General features: G+C 33.8%; 1 protein-coding gene across 5 annotated transcripts in view; it reads left to right on the forward strand.

The window, feature by feature from the left end:
- The window catches only part of LOC108553119 (CUGBP Elav-like family member 2), a 173,037-nt gene that overhangs the window by 37,316 nt on the left and 116,205 nt on the right, over window positions 1–19,516 (forward strand). For 4 of the 5 annotated variants that reach the window (XM_017907886.1, XM_017907887.1, XM_017907889.1 and 1 more), the window contains exon 1: window positions 13,349–14,622. The exons of the other annotated variant lie outside the window; for it this stretch is intronic. In XM_017907886.1, the coding sequence (XP_017763375.1) occupies window positions 14,502–14,622 (121 nt within the window). In that variant the 5' untranslated portion in view covers window positions 13,349–14,501. Of the gene's footprint in view, window positions 1–13,348; window positions 14,623–19,516 lie in introns of those variants that run through there. 5 annotated transcript variants of the gene reach the window in all.

The raw sequence follows: 19,516 nt of genomic DNA on the forward strand, positions 1-19,516 counted from the left end.
TGGAACAATTCGATATTTTTATTTATTGCGTATAAAAGTAGGAAGGTTTATTTTCTTCTAAAATTTAGTGTATTTTATATAAACATTTTATATAATATAATTATATTATATAATATATAGGAATAAAGTTCTCAAATTGAGAACTACATAATTGGAACAATTCGATATTTTTATTTATTGCGTATAAAAGTACGAAGGTTTATTTTCTTCTAAAATTTAGTGTATTTTATACAAGCATTTTTATGTAGACATAATGGGATAGTAAAATAAGAATTCTACGTGAAATTTTTAATTGCAAATTATAGAATGGTTGCTGTCCACTGGCCTGCTATATCAGTAAAATTGATAAGAACGAATTAACGTGTGTATTCTTTTACACAGAGTATAATTATGCTATAAATGAGCAATATTAATATTATTTATTATTAATTATTATATTGTTTATTTTCGTAGTTTCTTTTATAGCAAGAGGTTTGAAATATATTCCTTTGAACTAAGTAATATTACGTGAAATTGAGAAATTTAGTATAAGAATTTGAATTTTTACGTTTTTTATTAGACCCTCGTGAAAGTATTATTATTTTTATAATAAAAGTTATCCAAATATTAATATTGTCTCGAATATTAGCTCACCACGATATTAGTCGAAAATGTCAATATAATTGAATTTTCTATTCAAATTCTATTGAATTGTAATGGCTATAACAGCTCAATAGAATTTTTCCTTCTTATTTATGTAAAAAAATTAGCTCACCACGATATTAGTCGAAAATGTCAATTATATAATATTACCATAGTTATATAAACTCGAGTCAAATAGTGTTTTAAATGAGAAAGTGCAAGGGAAAACAAATTATTATTTATTCAACCGGGTAGAAAATAAAATAAAACGTAAAAGAAAAATCACACCAAAACGGAGACAATTAGCGCATCGCGAACAACTCTATAGACAGTAAATAGAAAATAAGAAAGAACAGTCCTTGAAGAAGTCCTCGAAAAAATGTCGATATTTTCTCCGAGAAAGCAACTGCGCTAAATGCACTAGAAAGAATTTCAAACGATATAATTTTCATCCCCGAAGTGTCTCCCAAACGGAACAGCAAACAAACACAAAATGTAGGAGAAAACAGTTCTAAGTGAAATACCCTTTACAAAAGCGATCATTTGCAAAATAATGAAGACACTGGAAGAATAGGCCGCTAACCGAGCTGCACAACAGGGCGGACTTTTCAAATGAATTCATTCGTAGGAACCGTCCACGCGAAGAATCTGCCGAGCAGTCGTCCAGACCAGACGCGGGACTTGATAAAAATCTACCTAAAAGGTTATTATCGTTTCTATTCGAGGACTAGCCGTGCTATTCCTATGTTAAGGAGCCTTCTGAAAAGAGATCCCTACTAAGAAAGCAAATGCGGCCATGAATAATGGAACGTGCGCATTGTCTCTCGCTTCTTTCGCTGCATCTATGCGCTCGACTCATTGCTTATCGGTATTGTGCAGCTGAACGTTGGTAATCGGTGCCAAACTCTACGCATTTCGTGCGTATCGGTCGGCGGCCATTGCCCATTTGCCATCTTCGCGCGACACGACCGATTTTTAGGTTAGGAAAATTTTTATTCCACAATTCTCATCGAATCTTCATAAAATTCGTTGCAACAAGGTCCCATGCTGCATCGGTTTCTAATTTTCTGAAATCTTATACAAGTTTTGGCTTCTGACGAAAGAAAGCAATATATTCTCTTTTTCAATGATACTTATAAATGCTTACATACGAACATGAAAATACTCGAGTGTAATAACAAGAAGGGACTTGAAAGATTAGTATTTAGACTGTACCATTAGTGAATCATAAAAATGTCACTTAGGTGACTTGTGGATTTGGTTTTATTAGCGTGAATGCGAGTATGTGAGGTGGAATGATGGTACGAATGTAGATATGTATGTTTTTGAAGGTGCGAATGGAATATCTAGAATGCGTGGTATTGTGCAATTGTTATAGGTCAGAGCCAATATGTTAGGAAGAGAGTCAGTCTGTTATGAAAAGCGTGAAAGTAGACAGTGACGAGATAATAATAGTATTAAGAGAAATTTCACCACACATACCTAATCGTTGTAATCTTTTTGTGACATGTGCATATTATAATTTGTAATAAATGTATAATTGTTAAACAGCAAACTCGCATGACTTGTAATATTAGCCAAAAGCAGCAATAGTAAGGGTACAGTGTTGATTGGTCTTCTGTTGCGTGTGAGCCTTAAGACGACTTTCCGTTTAACTCACTAGCGCCACCACGGTTCGTATCTACGATAAACGTGTAATAGATACCGCACGCGTATGTCATTAAACAATTTTCTGACTTTATTCATATGATATCGTAATATCCTCTTCGCTACGTGTACCATATCGTTTTAAACGTTTCAAATAAACTGTGTATATATCTCTCAGTTGTTGCACGTAGGAAATGTAAGCATGCTCCGCAACAGTCTCACATTTCCTTACATTGGATTCCCGGGTCGGTAAACGGGGAAAGAAAAATCGAGAAGAAAAGAAAGCAGAATTTCGAGCAAAGACAGCCTCGCTGTGGCTAGAGAGGACAGATCCAATCGCGATCCATGGTACGATCAAATTTATTCGATCTACGAACCGGCACGATTCGATAGACACGGAAGAATGGGTAGATACGGTGGAATCGTGGTTGGAAAAATAAAAATCGTCTCGGTGGCCGATATCCGGTGCACCGAGACGTCTCTCTGCGAGTTGTAGCGTCGCCGACGCGTGGATCCTCATCGATAATGCGTCACTTCGATGATGACGATGTATGCGATACGCGCTGCCGCGTATAAATAATGCATCATCGACGTCGTTGCCCGGGGCAGCGGAGGGGCTGGGTGAGGCCACAAATATCCATGAAACCGCGATGGCAGCGATGACCCCGTGCCCTGTGTGAATCGACCAGTAGTAGTCATCGACGCCGGTCCTTTACCCGCGTCTGCCTCTGCTTTTTCTCTCTTGCCCTCTCCCCCGCCCCCTCTTGCGTGGAATTAAAATGTGGAAGAGAGAAACGGAGGTCTCTTTTGTAAACACGCGATCGAGGGTTTGGTTAGTGGAACGACCATTGTGTTGGAGTGTTTTGAATTGTATATAGGAACCTGGTGAGATTCACGGCAGAGTTGGGCGCTGAAGTATCGGGAATGATTTATTATTTTTCTTTTTTTTTCTTCTTTTTTTTCGGCAAGAAGAAGAGAGGTGGAAATAAATTGAGAACTGACAGTTCTTGTAAATTGCTCGAGCAGGATGGGAATTTCCCCATTGTTGAGGTGAGATTGTTTCATATATATCTAACTTCTGAGCTTTATGAGATGCATGGTGTGGGAGTTAGCTCTGTTTCTGGATTTTATTTCTTGGCTCGAATTTTCGTTTGACTGTACTGTGATAGGTACCGAGATCTTTTTAACCGGGGTTTAGTTCAGTTTTGTTTTCGTTCAATACTGAAGCGAAGATCTAGGAAACAACGTTGCGCTTATCTTCATGGAACTGTGTTTACTGTAATTATATAACATATTCTATGACTATTTCTAGTTTTGTGAGAATACGCAGCTAAAATGCAACGATACTAGCGTCATAGACAGCCAATAGTTTTACCCTAATTTAATAGTTTTAGCATGAGACAGGGCTCTCATTTCACGAAACTATCTGCATCCACGTTGATAAACTCACCATCAAATTCTCCAATAATTACAGAAAGCAAAAATCGTTCATTGAAAGATTAGTCAAGTAATCAAAAGCAACAGACAGGAGATAAACCACTGCTTACCCAATTTCCATGTTTAAAACAGCATCTATTTTAAAAATATATTCTCGCGAAAGGTTTGGGAGATTTTCAACGTCAGTACGCTTGAGCTATTCCTAATCTATAATTTTTCGATATCCACGTAGTTTTAGCCGTCCTCGCGGAATATTAAGAATCGATTTTTCTTTTTTGGAAACTCCGTTTTTCCCACTGATAATTACCACGACGACAGCTCCTCGCGGCTCGATGATTTATCAATGAACATCGATTTAACAGGCAGCTGCGTGCATCGCGCCTCGGCAGCAGATCTCTCGCCTAGGAGAATTGATTTGCAAAGTAACCCGCTGTGCAGGGAACTAAAAACAGAAACGATGATCGATTTATCGGTGTTTTCGCCGTGAAATCGTAGCACACAGACGTGAATACACACCGCGATCGTCTGTTCATCGTATATTTAACCCGTCGAAGGCGGAATTATTTACCTTGGCGTTTACGATGAAATTTCATTTTCCTTGCAAGAAGCGTGCACATAATGGTCAGGTAACTTTGTTGTAACTGGAAATAATGTGGACTCTCGATGCCGGAGTGAGTCGAAATATTCGTGACAAAATATAGAATTTCTAGTTAATATAGAATATAGAAATTCATTATTTAGACATATATTTTTTCTTTTTAATTTCTCGTTGATTTTAAATGCTTTCGAGAACGAGATAAAACGGGGATGAAAATTTGAAATTATCCGCATGATTATGGGTCGGTTATAAAATTATGCTTTAATCGTGTGGTTAAAATACAATTATGGTGTGACGTGGGTAAAAATTATTAAATAACACAGTGGTCGGTGAAAATTATTATATTAATGTTAAACGTCGTATTATATAGATTATTGTGTTTATATTGTATACAGGTTACTCGAATTTATGAGTACCAAATTTGATGTTTATAATATTCAGTCATGACCAATTATAAAACTGCTTATCTACTTCATAATTCGCTGTTATTATTATTTGCGTTACGAAATAAGCAAGGTTCGAGTTAAAATAGATTATATGCAAATTAATTGGTTTAGAAGAGGTCACAGAATTATATAACGATTTTCATCAATGCTGCATAGCCATGTAAACACTACGTAGTTTAATATCATGTTTATTCTCTTCTGAATAAGCACCTATGTTCTTTTTTCTGCACTGTTGCCATAATGAAAGAAACAAGTTACACGACATACAAAATGCCCGTAGAATCACTTATAAACAGCGTTCTGCAGGAATTTTAATTAATTACATCTAAAATTTGCATCTCACACGTTTACGATGTGCCATATTTTAATTGCAAAGTAATTAAATGAAATTTGTATACCTCTTGACGTGGCGCTCTTTCTTGTTATTTTGTTTCATCAATTCTATGATGTGAAAACAACGAAGAAACGCATGCGAGTGCATACAAGGTATAAACACAACAATAGAAATAGAACGACCATGGAAGGAAAGAAATTTGCATGGTATATAACCGTTTTGTGTCACTTTTAAATAATTCAGTAGCTCGATGAAAGATCGATTATTCTAAACGGGTTGCTTCTTACAAAATACATTAACCGAAAAGAAGCAAATTGAAGAACTGGTAACGACCGGTCCCGTTGTTTCCTGGTTATACGGTATGTTCTTTCACGATGTACATTATTCAAGATATACCTGAAGGCTGAAGAAGATAAGCGTGAAGAATGGAACAAAATGCGTATAAAAATGTCTTCCGAAATTTTTAGTAGGTGTCTTAAATTTTAGTCGTCTTTGATGTTATATCTGCTTGGTAACGAAAATGTTAGAAGTGAGGGAAAAAAGGAAAAATATAGAATTATTCTGTATTCTTTAATACGAATGTTCATTTATTAATGAAACGAATATAGAAAATATATTTGACAGTAATGCCCACTGATAAAAGGTTTTAAACGTAGAGAGAAGATGTACACGGTGTATGTAATAATTTATTTTTTAGTTTTTAACTTTTCATTTAGGAATTTGTGATAACCATTGAATTTGGTTAATTATTATAGATCTACAGCATAATCATTTTTTAGTTATTTAGCTATTTAATGTTATGATAAAAATTCGGAGCAAAGGAACTTTCAACATTTTCTTCCTACTATATTTTTTACACTTAGCATATTCTGAATTAGTATATCGACAATTTTATGTTTATGTATAACCATATCAGTCTTCATTTTTATCGCTACATTTCCCTCTACGTATAATAAAATAATTTTTTATTCGTTATTTCGTTACTCTGTATATTATGTAACATCTCACGAGTCATATAGAGTTTTCGGAATTCAATTAAAAAATTAATATTACGTGTTCCGCATTTTCTCCACTCGCATCTCGTATACCATCTCCTCTGCGAAATATTTCAAATTGAAATCTCCTGTAGATTTTTATCGGCCACTTTCAGGTGTGGAACAAGAATCTCTGGCTAAATGAGTGTCCACATCGAAATGATAATCAACCATACCCGTGACTCATCAACTCGGTGCCTGCTGGCACCGAACCTTCCTCGTAAACAAGCACAATTATATTTCTGGCCACGCGGTACATATATATATTTTCCATGTCGGGTTAGTGCCGCACGCATCGCAAATATCAATTATCGTTTATCAACGTTGAAGCGTATCATTTTAACTCAATTACGGATGTCAAAATACAATTACTCATCTTTGCCTGGTGTGTCAAAGGCAGACTGCTCCTAGGGAGGTACCGTTCCTTGGGCATTTGAAACATTAACTTGTCACGTTATTATAATTTCGAGTAATATGATACTATTACGTATATTTTGGAGTTTTATCAATTTTTCTTTAGCCATCGTCTCAACGTCTTTATACCCAAAATCTTCGATTTTAATTGAAATTTCGGTTTTGGTTCAAGCAATTTTAATACATAAGTATATCAGAAATTTAACCCTTTGTACTGGATGATTTTTTGACTAGAGGAGAGTAGAAAATTAAAGATTCTCTATTAAAAAACTGACCATACTTTTTTGAGCAGTAAGTAAAGAATTGTATAATAATAAAATTGTAGAATTATTTGATTTCAATACCTCGCATACTGTTATATTACATTAAATTTGATATATTAATTAATATCGATCTTCCAAATTTTATGAAATGGTGACTGAAAGTCACTTCTCGAGTACAAAGGGTTAATTTGTTAAAAATAAAGCACCGAATATTTTATAAAATTAGAGACTGTTCTAGCTTTGGAAAATGTATATATTTAATTTGGATATTCACATAAATATTTTAATATTATAAAAATATTTATTTTAGAGAATCACAAACATTTATATATATAAATCCGGGTGCTGTGATAATTAAACGACAAACTTAATTAATAAATAAATAAATCAATTGACAATTACATTCAAAATATATATAATAATATACCAAATCTTGTAATATTAAGCTATCTTCCATTTTCTGCTATAAAATATAATCTTCTAACAGAGGAATCTCCAACAAAGGTAAAAAATATAATTCATACGTATCAAAAATATTCCACGATATTTTTTCGATAACAACCTTTCATAGAAAATAAAATCTCTGGTTCTGTATTCACCCTTTTTACTACGTAATATTTCATATAGTTCAATGAGACTAAATCTCCGAAAAAAATAAAATAATCTACACAATTTTTGCAATAACAACCTTTCAAAAAAAAAAAAAAAAAAAAAAAAAAAAAAAAAAAAAGAAATAATATCTCTGGTTTTGTATCCACCCTTTTTACTACACAGTATTTCATACAGCTCAATGAGACTAAATCTCCAAGGAAAATAAAGTAATGTACACAATTTTTGCAGTAACAACCTTTCAAAAAAAAAATAAATAAATAAATAAATAAAATCTCTGGTTTTGTATCCACTCTTTTCACTGCACAGTATTTCATACAGTTCAATCACACGAAATGCAGTTATTTTCATTTTCTCAACCAGGACAGCTTAATCCCCTCCAACAATGGATTCTTGCCCCATTGACGAACTAAAAACAATACTCGAAAATTTGTGAAAAATAAGAGCAGATCGCGTGACGGTTGTTGGGAAGCGTAACTGGTCTCGAAACAATGCTAGCGCATTGTTGTGTAATAGCAGTTTTATTTTTCCGCGAGCGTTTTGTGCTGCAACCTACCAGCCAAAATCTGGCGCAACGGAAACAAGGAGTCTGTAGCTGAGAACACAGGTAGAATCGTGAATGCAGGTTCCTGTGATTCGTCCGATTCGACGAGTAACGTGACATGTACCGGATAACAAGCCGTGTCGATGTTATCAGTTACCATTTCGCGTCAGCTGCGCGAATGTTTCGCCAACTTTTATAAGCTTAAGTTTAAACCTTGCCGCTGTTGCACTGGTTTCGTCATTGGACACCGTACAGCAATGAAAACAATTTCTTCCCCCCTTTTGTTCTTTTTCCAAAGCGTGACATTTTGCTTCGTCGCTGGAACGTGCAGATTCCGATTCGCGTCTTAACATGTGGATGCATGGCGTGGCTTAATAAGAGCAGGAAATTTAATTATCTTTTTCGCGATTAGAGGCACCGAGTGCACTGTTGGTTCATGGGAAGAATAATGGAAGATTTATGTTTCTTCAGATAATTAAGTGAAATTTTAGTTACAACTGAGATACATAACGTTTGTTTAAGGTAATTCAGATTTTTGTTTTTAATTAACCCGTGTTCTCCATCTTCATAAATCAGACACTGTTCAGTTGGTCGTTTAGCAGCAATTAATTAATTCGTGTTCTCTTCCTTCATAAATCAGATACTGTTAAATCGTTTGTTTAGCAGCAAGGAGGCTCGAATTGAATTTTATAAGGAACATTGGCTATTTAAATTTGCTGATTCCTTATTTTACAATTAATCGATTAAAATATATTTTCAACGTCTCTTCAAGGAATACAAACTTGCGTTGAGGCTTGCATGAGATAATTCTATTTCTATTTTTTTATGCGAGATAATTGAAGGTTCAATCTTGGTATTATGTAACAAGTGGTATAATGCTTGTGAACGCAGCCAAGGCAAAATAATTTCAGCCTTACAACGAATTGGTCAACGAATTGAAAGAATTAAATTGAAACTTGATCATTTATAATTATCTTTGTCCTTTTTCATTTAATGATTTCTTTTTTCAATTATGTCATATGTAATTAAATTCGTTCAATCTTTTATATCGCTTATCGAAATGTCAGTGTGGATATTGCAAATGGGAAATGGTGAACTTGATAACACCTAATTTATCTCATAGTCTTCATCATACAAATACCGAATTCTAATTCGGTTCTTCCTTTTTCATTATTACACGAGGTCGCACAGCTTACATAAACGTTTGATCTTACTTCGTCGAAAAACACCCACTATTTAGTACGTCTGATATTCGTTCCCAAGGATCAATGTTTCAGTCCATCATCGCGTTACTTAACTAAACAAAGTGATTCTTCTCGTACACGAATATCGTTCCATCGAGAATATAATGCATATGAATTCTATTATATCTGTTCGCTCCACGTCACACCAGAGGCACATTGAAAGTAAAACGCATTTGCATATACTTATGTGTTTCCATTACACATTTTGTTTTGTAATTAATTCGTACATCTCGTTCCCTCGATAACAATCTTTCAGATATTTCTATACAATAAAGATTTCCGTGCGAAATCTTCAGCATACTCGTTAATGTAATGTAATTTTTTTAATTACTATATCTGCAACAATTTGTTATTTCATTGGTATTATCTCGTAATCTTTCTTTCCTCTCTTGTAAACATCGTGTAATTACTTATGTAAGACTTCGAGGAAAAATTCGACTGGCCCAACGAACACAACGTTATTAAATAAATAAAAGAAATATTTGAAATATTGAAAAAGTGGAAAGAAATATTTAAAACTGAGATAGGGAATAAAATTTGACGTAAATAAAAATAAAAAATAAAATTCTATGTGATAGCATAGATAGAGTGTATAAGACAGCAATCGATAGATACAATAATATACCTTTTGGGCACTTGTCAACAATAATATCAAATTCTATTATTCCGCATTCCTTTATGAGTAGTATAATAGAGACCATGACAGAGGTCGTAAAATCAGTCAGGAGTGAAGTAAACATGTTTCGAATTTCAAGACAGGTAAATTGGCAGAAATATGAGCAGATAAGTACCTGAAACCATGTACAGGCTAATATATAAAAGTAATTAACCCAGTTTTCAATTTAATCCAGGATATATATTTCATACAATATATTTGAATAATATATTCAAATACACTTATTTATGTGTAATATACATTTTAGATATTTTTATAATATCGTAATATTATATACGTTTAAATATATTCAAATATACTTAGGTCACACTTGTTCTTTATTTTCAGGTTTATTAATGCACGTAGTATTAATATTTATTTCTCCACTGGTAAATGAAAAGTCTTCAAACATATGGCGCCCTCTTTTCATTGCGCAAAACCCTAAAACAGAGTGCAACATCAGTCAGTGTTGCTTCCTAATGGTTTAATTTACGATCTCGCTATATCATAGTTCGCACTGTATCCTATTTTCATACTAGGTCTGTCACTCTGCTTTATTAAAGTGAGATATAATATCAGTTAGAATTAGGCCTCGTTTTAAAATCAGATATTTACCAAAGACACATTTCTAATAAATATTTGTAAACGTTTATATTGGATACTTTTCAAATGTCAAATCTAATCACAGACGATAATAATTTGTCTCTATTAAGCCATTGTATTAAACTCGAAAGAACACCTTTTTTCAATCTATTGATACTGCACTGAACATTCAAACGTTATCTATATGCGCGCGCATTTGCAATGTTAGACAAGGAAATTAGCGAACTCTAGCGGCGTTTAGTTGCTACGATTATAAAACGCATGTCAGTTTGTATTACGACAATAAAAACCACATGAAAACGTATCTTTACAACATGGTGCTAAATAGCAAGAAACACGAGAGCAAATCTAATAATACAAATTCCAAGATTGATTGAAGCAGTAATGGCGAGATACAGAAATATAAACGAGGTAAATATTTGATTTTATTATTCACGATTGGTAAGACGCTATTGAACACGTGGATTCTTGCAATTCGAAATTCCAAGCCAGGTAATAATTCTAAAACATTTTAATATATTCCCAATCGCTTCACTCACACTTATAAACGTCGATGCACATGTGAAATTGTTTCTGTCAATTCGAATCATGTTCAGAATTCTTTACTTATTCGAAATGATGATTGCAACGTATTATTACATGGAGTAGAAAATAATACTGTTTTACAGCCACTGATATCTGTATTCTAAACACGTTTTGAATTTCAAAATCACTGCAACGAGAGACTGAGTTTTGTAACGCACAGTATGCTACTTTTAGGTTATATGGCGCTGCCGTATACCTCGTTCAACGAGCGTCTTGCAACACAGACGAACTATACTACAGCGTTCCAACAATGTGCTCGTGTCGTGCATCATCACTCTGTGTCCAATGCACAGCTAGGCAGTGCTTCCTCTTTTTCGTTAAACGCAAAATACACGCGGCTTATGTATATTCCACGATGTTTCACGCACGAAGAGAGTCACGTGCGCGTGTCTCTGGCCGGTCGTGCGATCTTCTGTTGGCTCGCAATCGGTCGTGCTGTTTTCCTCGGATGATTCGGTGTGGTCTTAATGCTGGGAACATATTAAGTTAGAACGCGATGTGATCTAATCTCGTAAATTGTCGCGGCTAGGAAGGGAAGGGGATCGAAAGCGTTGAAGGAACGTGGACGCGATGCGTCAAAGTAAATCGTTCGTCGCGAAATCCGTTTGATTGTGGCTATTTTAGATTTTATTGATAAACGGATTTACGTAAAATTCGGCAATTGCGCAGCTGAATACATTTGGATGGGATCAAATTTATTGGTACATTTTGTAAAGTAAATAGGGTAATTAAATTTGGATAAAAGTTGAATAACAAGATATGTATGGATATAAATGGAATTTTATGTTTTTTATTATCTTGGAGGAACATTTTTGAAGGTAAAGAACGATTATGATATCATTTTTTGAGAAGGATTGAAAAATGGAAGAAATGAGTAGGAAAGTGTGAAGAACTCAGTAAATGTAATGCATCTAAGATTCTAAATATGAATATCTTGTAAAATTATTGTAAGAAAGGTTCTTCATAATTTTTCATTTGTCATGCCACTCATTTAAAACTAAAAAATTACTTCTGTGTTTAAATATAGATTTATAAATTACTAATATATACAATGAGAAGCATAAAATGATGTAGTACACAAATATTATTTTAATTATTGGTGAAATTTTATGATACTAATGTAAAAACTAAAGTAAAAAGAAACATATGTATAATGATGTTTCTTTTCTTTTATCTAAAACCATTTATATTAGTTGACTTCAAGGAAATCTGATTTCAATATTCATTACGATATTAGATATTATATCAATTATTACAAAAAAATATAGTCAAGATAAAATGTAACGTATGACTTGCAGTATATAATAGATTCATGAGTGTAAGTCAATGATAACAATAGATAGCTATGACTCAGAGAATATTGTTCAAGTAATCTTTACTTTTAGCCTCTTTTTGCCTTAAAGGTATAAAATAATATTGCCTTAAAACATATTTATGTACATTAATAAGATAATAAATTTACTATAGTATGAATAGAATATCTTATATTAAATAATTTCAAAAAGAAATGAGAAAGTAATAATATCACATCATTTTATGCTTTGATGTATTAATTAACTTTAAATAACAATGGAGTGATATAGATGAAAAATTAAATGTAACACACTGTATATAGTCTATATCTAATGTTTCTCTTTATAATTTCACAAAATTCACAAAATTTTTTAAAATATTTATTTAAAAAGAAAATTAATTGTATCTCTTCATTGATAAACTTATTTACACATATCTTTCATATCATCAAATGATATCATTAAATCGTTATCATATTTTTACCATATCATTGTTCCTACAATTTTTATTTATCTACAAAATAAATTTTCGACAAAGGCAAAAGAAATTTCATCGTTTACATAAATGCTATGGTAGTTTCATCTGTAAGTCTGTGAACACGTTTACAAGAGTTGTCAAAAACGTCTACTGAAAGCATATGTCACTTAAAATAAGACACAAATCTTATAAAGTCTGCCAAATAATTCAAAGGCAAGAGGAAGTTAAATGGTAGACTTCCATGCTCACGTAAAGCTCATAAGCGGAAATTGAACGTTTGATGCACGAAACCAGGAAGAGGGGTGGGGATAGAGCTGCATGACGGTAAGACGCAAGTAGGAGGGAAGAGGTAAAGGTAGGAAGAGAAGGCAAAGCGCGAGAGGGATAGAATGTGCTCGAACGAAAACAGAAGAGGGGGCAGTTGTCGGCGAGACGCGGCAGGAGGAAGGGGACAGGACAGTCGTGAGTGCACGAAGAAGCACGAAGTGACGAGTGGCGGTGGAAGCTTGAGGCGAACGCCGGTTCTCTCACTTGTTGAGTGTCGAGCGACGAACTGAGTCCTACCGTTCGTTCGTACGGCGACCGGTAGAGACAACGGTCGCGTGTTTTCTCTTGTGCGATATATACAACGTGCGCTTGCTCGTGAACACACGCGGTGCATGCGAGAACGTGATAGGCGCGCGCATGTTCGACATTTTGAGGATCGTGTGCGCGGGTGAAAACGTATATGCGCGCGTCGATGGCGTACGGTGTCTCTCGAGTGATGATTCGATCGATCGATTGTGTCGTCGATAGTATAACTTCGAGCAGTGACGAAGAGTTTTATGGAGGAAGGTGAATTGCGCGGTATACAAGGATTGTTGTTGCCAATCGCGTGCCTTATCATCGTCATTCACGGGCACGGCGAGCAAAAGTTCCTGGAACAGCGGACGGCATCTATTTTCGAGTGCTCGAGTCACAGTATCTTCGCGCCGACGGCTTGTCCACCATCATTATTCCGGCGTATTTGTTCTAGATTAAAGTGCACGCGATCGGCCGGCGTTAAATCCGAGCGGATACGCCGGGACTATGCACGATCGATCGTGTCGTTGAATCGTCGTAGAATCGATGGAAGAAACGTTGTTTCCGTACGCAGAGACGGGCCATCTTATTTTCATTGGCGATCAGAACGACCGGTCAGGTCGATACGTCGCCAGTGTCGGAAACAAGCGTTGCCACCGTCACCATCGGCGATCATTGTTGTCACGATTGTCCTACACGCGCATTGCATAAGCGTCGTTCGTGTGATTACGTAAGACTGTGGTTCATTTGCGGGAAAATAATTGTAAAATCGGACATAGATTACGAGTGTGTTGGGTCGTTACGTGTAATAATTGTAATAGGAACGTATATAATTTATTCAGAGAAAATAACGAGTCGTTAGTTAATAATCGTTCTTCGATCATTTACAATTGCGTGTTATTTCACATTTACGAAAGTTACGTCCATTTTGTTTCACGTGTCAACATGGGGAAAAGAAGTGTAGACTGAAAACAAAAACATTCACGTCGTTCGTCTCGTAGTCCTTGGTGAATGTTTTTGCAGTGATAGTTGTGAAGTTCGATTCTCGTGGAGCCTGGAGTGTTGCGCAGTAACGTCGCGAGTCGCGAGGCATTTCAAATTTCCCGCGCACGGTGCACGTGTAGGAAAAAACAACAATGGCGATGAAGAGCAGGAAACAGTATACCGGGACCAGCCTTGGATCGAAAAGTCATTATCCTGCCATCAGTCAAGCATACTGGGCACCACAGCCGCAAAATACACCTTATTCCGTCCCAGGTATCGTTGCTTTCAGTTAAAATGTTAATGTCTAAAGGTAATTTAAGATATAATAATAGTGCAGAAAAGAAAACTATGCACAAATGAATGTTTGAATCTAAGTAGTTTTAATAATGATTAAATGTTATTGAAATTTACAATTTTATGATTTTTCAGTGGATGGAAAGCAGTTTTTAGTTAGTTTTATATATTTTTGGGCATTGATAGGTTTTTGGGATATAAATTTATGTAAGTTTTATATCTTATTATATTATATAAGATATTATAAATTTATGTAAGTTTTATGTCTTATTATTATAGTTTTCTTATTTTCTCACAAAACAACATGAATATTTAGTACAAATGTTTTTCTATGGGGAAGATGAATCATAGTGAAACCACATGTATTATTTTAAACTCAGAATCATTTCAATATACTTCTAATCAACTACATAGTTTCCAATTATTGAATATTATTGTACTATTATTTTTGATGCTCAAGCAACTTTAATAATAGAATATTATAATATTCAAAGTAATGATCAAAATTGTTTATTACATTTGGGATATGAGAGCATTAAAATTAACCTGGCGTGTAATATAAAAGTTAAACACATTATTATGTACTAAATATTCATTTTATTGTTAATTCTTCAATTTCATAACTCTCCAATCAGTGAAAATAATTTTTAAATGTAAATAATTTTGTATTTCAGGTGTAAACTATTAGCTAGGGAAGTATGTAACAAAGTGTATTTAAAACAATATTAAATAACACTATAAAAATGCAATTGAACTAGAATGCAAACATTGCTAGCTTCTCTTAGGACAGGAAATCACAAAAATAGGGGACTGCTTTTCCAATACCATCTTGTTAGGGAAATTGTAATTTCATCTGCATTTGACTATTTCAATTGCTGTCTTCAGTTCTTTACTAAAAGTTACATAATTTTGTGGAGACAAAATGAAACTTCTACTCTTTTCAAACAAATTAATTAGGTATAAAGAGCAAAACATTTGTCTGAACAGATTTTAATATTGCATTTGTACTTAATAATTTTAAGAATAAATTGAAAACAGAATTATGTAACTTTTACAACTTGAAGTAAAAATATTTCAAATAGTGAGATACAATAAACAATCTTTGTAGAGATTATTAAGTTATTTATCAAAATGTACTTTAATCTTAATCAGTTGTTGTCTTAGTTTAGTTTCTCATATAAAATCATTTCCTTTTGAATATCATGGTGTATTACAGGACACATTCATTTAATATACAGTAGGTTCTTCAACTCTAAGTTTCAATTATTTCAGATTACCCACAATCATAATTTAAATGTTTATATCGGTATCAAATATATTTGAAATAGATAGGGTGGTCTAATTTATGTAACTTTTACAAGTTGAAGTAAAAATATTTCAAATAATGAGATACAATAAGTAAATGTACTTTAATCTTAATTCAGTTGTTGTCTTAATTTAGTTTCTCATATAAAATCATATCCTTTTGAATATCATGGTGTATTACAGAACACATTCATTTAATATACAGTAGGTTCTTCAACTCTGAGTTTTAATTATCTCAGACTACCCACAATCATAATTTAAATGTTTATATCGGTATGAAATATATTTGAAATAAATAGGATGGTCTAATTTATGTAACTTTTACAAGTTGAAGTAAAAATATTTCAAATAGTGAGATATAATAAATAATCTTTGTAGAGATTATTAAGTTATTTATCAAAATGTACTTTAATCTTAATCAGTTGTTGTCTTAGTTTAGTTTCTCATATAAAATCATTTCCTTTTGAATATCATGGTGTATTACAGGACACATTCATTTAATATACAGTAGGTTCTTCAACTCTGAGTTTTAATTATCTCAGACTACCCACAATCATAATTTAAATGTTTATATCAGTATCAAATATATTTGAAGTAGATAGGATGGTCTAATTTACGTTTATCTATTTTTCAATACTTCTTAAATAAAGCACTGCTGATGGTATCAAGTATACGAGTATTTTACTTTAACATTCTACGAGTTTAGACGTTCTTGAAGCTCTCAAAACGCACGTTGTCGGCGTGAATAATCGGTTTGCACGCGTCTATTCACCTGCATTTGTATTCTCAGCCAGCAGTGGCCGTTTTTATCGTCGGTAACGGACTATAACTTCAATCTGTCTCCTTGCTTCTAATATCTGTTTTATACACATTGGTGATTCTACTATCTGAATAATAGAACTGCACACACGTTATTAGTCACCGTTAAGTCGATAATTTATAACAATGTTTACATAAGCGGAAAAGATCGTATCCTTTCCCAACAAGGCATTAATACGTTTTCCACATTCCAGTTGTAAACAGTTCTGTTATTTTCCTTTAATTTTACTTTCATCCAAGTAATTAGCTATTCTAATACTATCAAGGTGTGTTCTAGGAGTCATTTTTTGCCTGCTTTCTTAACATTAAACTCACTAAAGTTTAGTGAAATAACGTTTAGTAAACGAAGAAATAAAATAAGAAAAGCTTTAGAAAAATGAAACTCGCGGAGATGTTGAAAAATCGATTATACCCGTATTAAAAAAGAGAAAATAGAAATTACAAAGACAGGTGACCAAAGTGGCCATTTAAGGCTGATAGGTTTAGCGTTAAACTGCATTCTTCGCATTATAGATACCAAGAACTTATTTTCTTTCAAAAATCTTTCATCATCTCAATCTGAAATTTCATCACACCCGATTTCCATAAAATTCATATTCTTTCTACCATTCTATTAACGCATTGAATAACAAAATAATGTTACCTATCTCTGCATGCAAACATTTACAAACTATATGATTACTTGCGTACACATCTCAACGCTGCACGGTAAATTACCCTAACGAGAAAAAAGTGCAGATAACCGTAACTCGTTTCCAGAACGAAATCTCTCCTCGATCCACAGTTACGAATTAATCCGTAGAGCTAACTCGTTAAGAAATTAGCCCAGTGGAGAAAAGGTTAATGACGTAAAATAATCGTTAACGCGCTACTCTACCAGTGGATAAATGGTAATTACTTGCAAACAGATACAGGTGGATGATAATACCTCTCACTGGAATAAAGCTATCAACAAGCAGCAAGTAAGCTCTCCAGCTTACGGTAACAATAACATAAAATATCCAACTCCTAACGATAATGAGTTCTTTCTTCTCAAGTACCATTTAAAGAAATTAAAAATCGTAAATACATACGTATGTGCAACCTGGAAAATTTTCGCGTTGGCTCTGCAAGGTTTACGAGGTATTGTCTCTGCGGAGCTAAGAAATCTATAGATCAATCGATCAGGACGATAGGACTGTCGAAGATGATGACGTTATGAATGCTGGTGTCAGTAGTTGTTGGTTGAATAGAATGAATAAATATGTTTCTGCATAAATATACGTGGCAGCGTTGCGTATACCGCCTGAGCCATCACTATTAATAAAATAAAGGTATCCCCGAGTTTGGCCGACGTGAACAATCACTCCATCTGCCAGTTGACATTTCTTTTCTTCTTTTGATAAATTAAGCTGGTGGTTATAACGTCATTTTATTCAAAAAAAGAAGGGAGAGAGAGAGAGTAGTAGTAGGAAATTTAAATTTATCGTTTGTATCGTGGTATAATAATGTAGAATCATTTATGAGAAGACTCATTGGAGATTAGGAATTTGATTTAATGGTGGTGACAAGGTCGTCTTTAACTCTCTGTACTAGAATAATGCATGCAATTGCAGCGATGGGATATCAGATTTGTCTTCAAATTTGAATATTATCGTTAGAGTAGTGTATTATAAGGGTAAAGGACAAAAGGGAATTGTCTCGAATCAGATTTAGCGAAAAAATTAATTTTCGATAATTTAATTCACTTATGATTGATGAACAGGTCTGTATTCGGGTTCAGTGAAGTTCAGTATATTTTTTATAATTTGAAATTTATACTTTTGGACTTGTTTCAGAGAAAAGAAATAAGCAGGCTTGGAATCTTAATTGCTATGACCAGAATATATTTGCGCACTATGGCATTCATTATTTTTTCCCACTTATTCTCCATTTATGAAGACAATAGCGAATATATTTCACGAGCGTGAAGAGCGAAATATTTTTAAAATTTTATTTTATTTTGAAAATACTAAGATGCTATGTATACCTAAATTAAGAGGAAATAGCATTGCTTTATAGTTTGTCGCGTTACATCAGAGCTAATGATATGGTATTTTAAACGTAGAGGGTTAATATTTCAGAAATGTAGACTAGACTAGTTTTAATGATCATCATTAAGAGCATTCGCTTGTGACGTTTATGATGTACGGAATGCACATCATAATTTAGTTTGGAATACGGTTTGGTAAACAAGAAAATTCGTCGCTACATAAATTTCTAGAAATTCATGTTTCCGGCCATTTAAAATTTTTCCAGGCATATAATTAATAGTTATTAAGCTTTTTATATTGTGGTAGCAATGTTCCTCGGTGATAGTCATTAATTCGTCATTAATACGGGTGTTCCACGATAAGACACAAAATTTGAACGAGTTTGAAGTATTGTAGCAATATTTGCAGGTCGGCCAATTAATTTCCCACCAACTTGGTGTAATGACATATTTATGTAATTACCGAACCACGTGAGATCTGTCCTGATAAATATTCCGTTGTAATATCTTCGTAATATGGATTTCAATTATATTGAATTGAAAAATCGGCGGCAGCTTGTCGATGATACCATGTTAGAATTAATTAAAGTATTACGTCGATCTGCGCATGGCGTTCACAATTTACGTAATCTAGGCCACAAATCGATCAGAGAGGCAGAATAGTTTGAGTCAAGGTAAACTCAATACCGTTTAGGAATTACTTGAAACTCCTGTGTAAATATAGTAATTAAGAGTAGA

The sequence above is a fragment of the Eufriesea mexicana genome, unplaced genomic scaffold, assembly GCF_001483705.2.
Source record: "Eufriesea mexicana isolate 0111107269 unplaced genomic scaffold, ASM148370v2 scaffold9405, whole genome shotgun sequence".
NCBI lineage: Eukaryota > Metazoa > Arthropoda > Insecta > Hymenoptera > Apidae > Eufriesea > Eufriesea mexicana.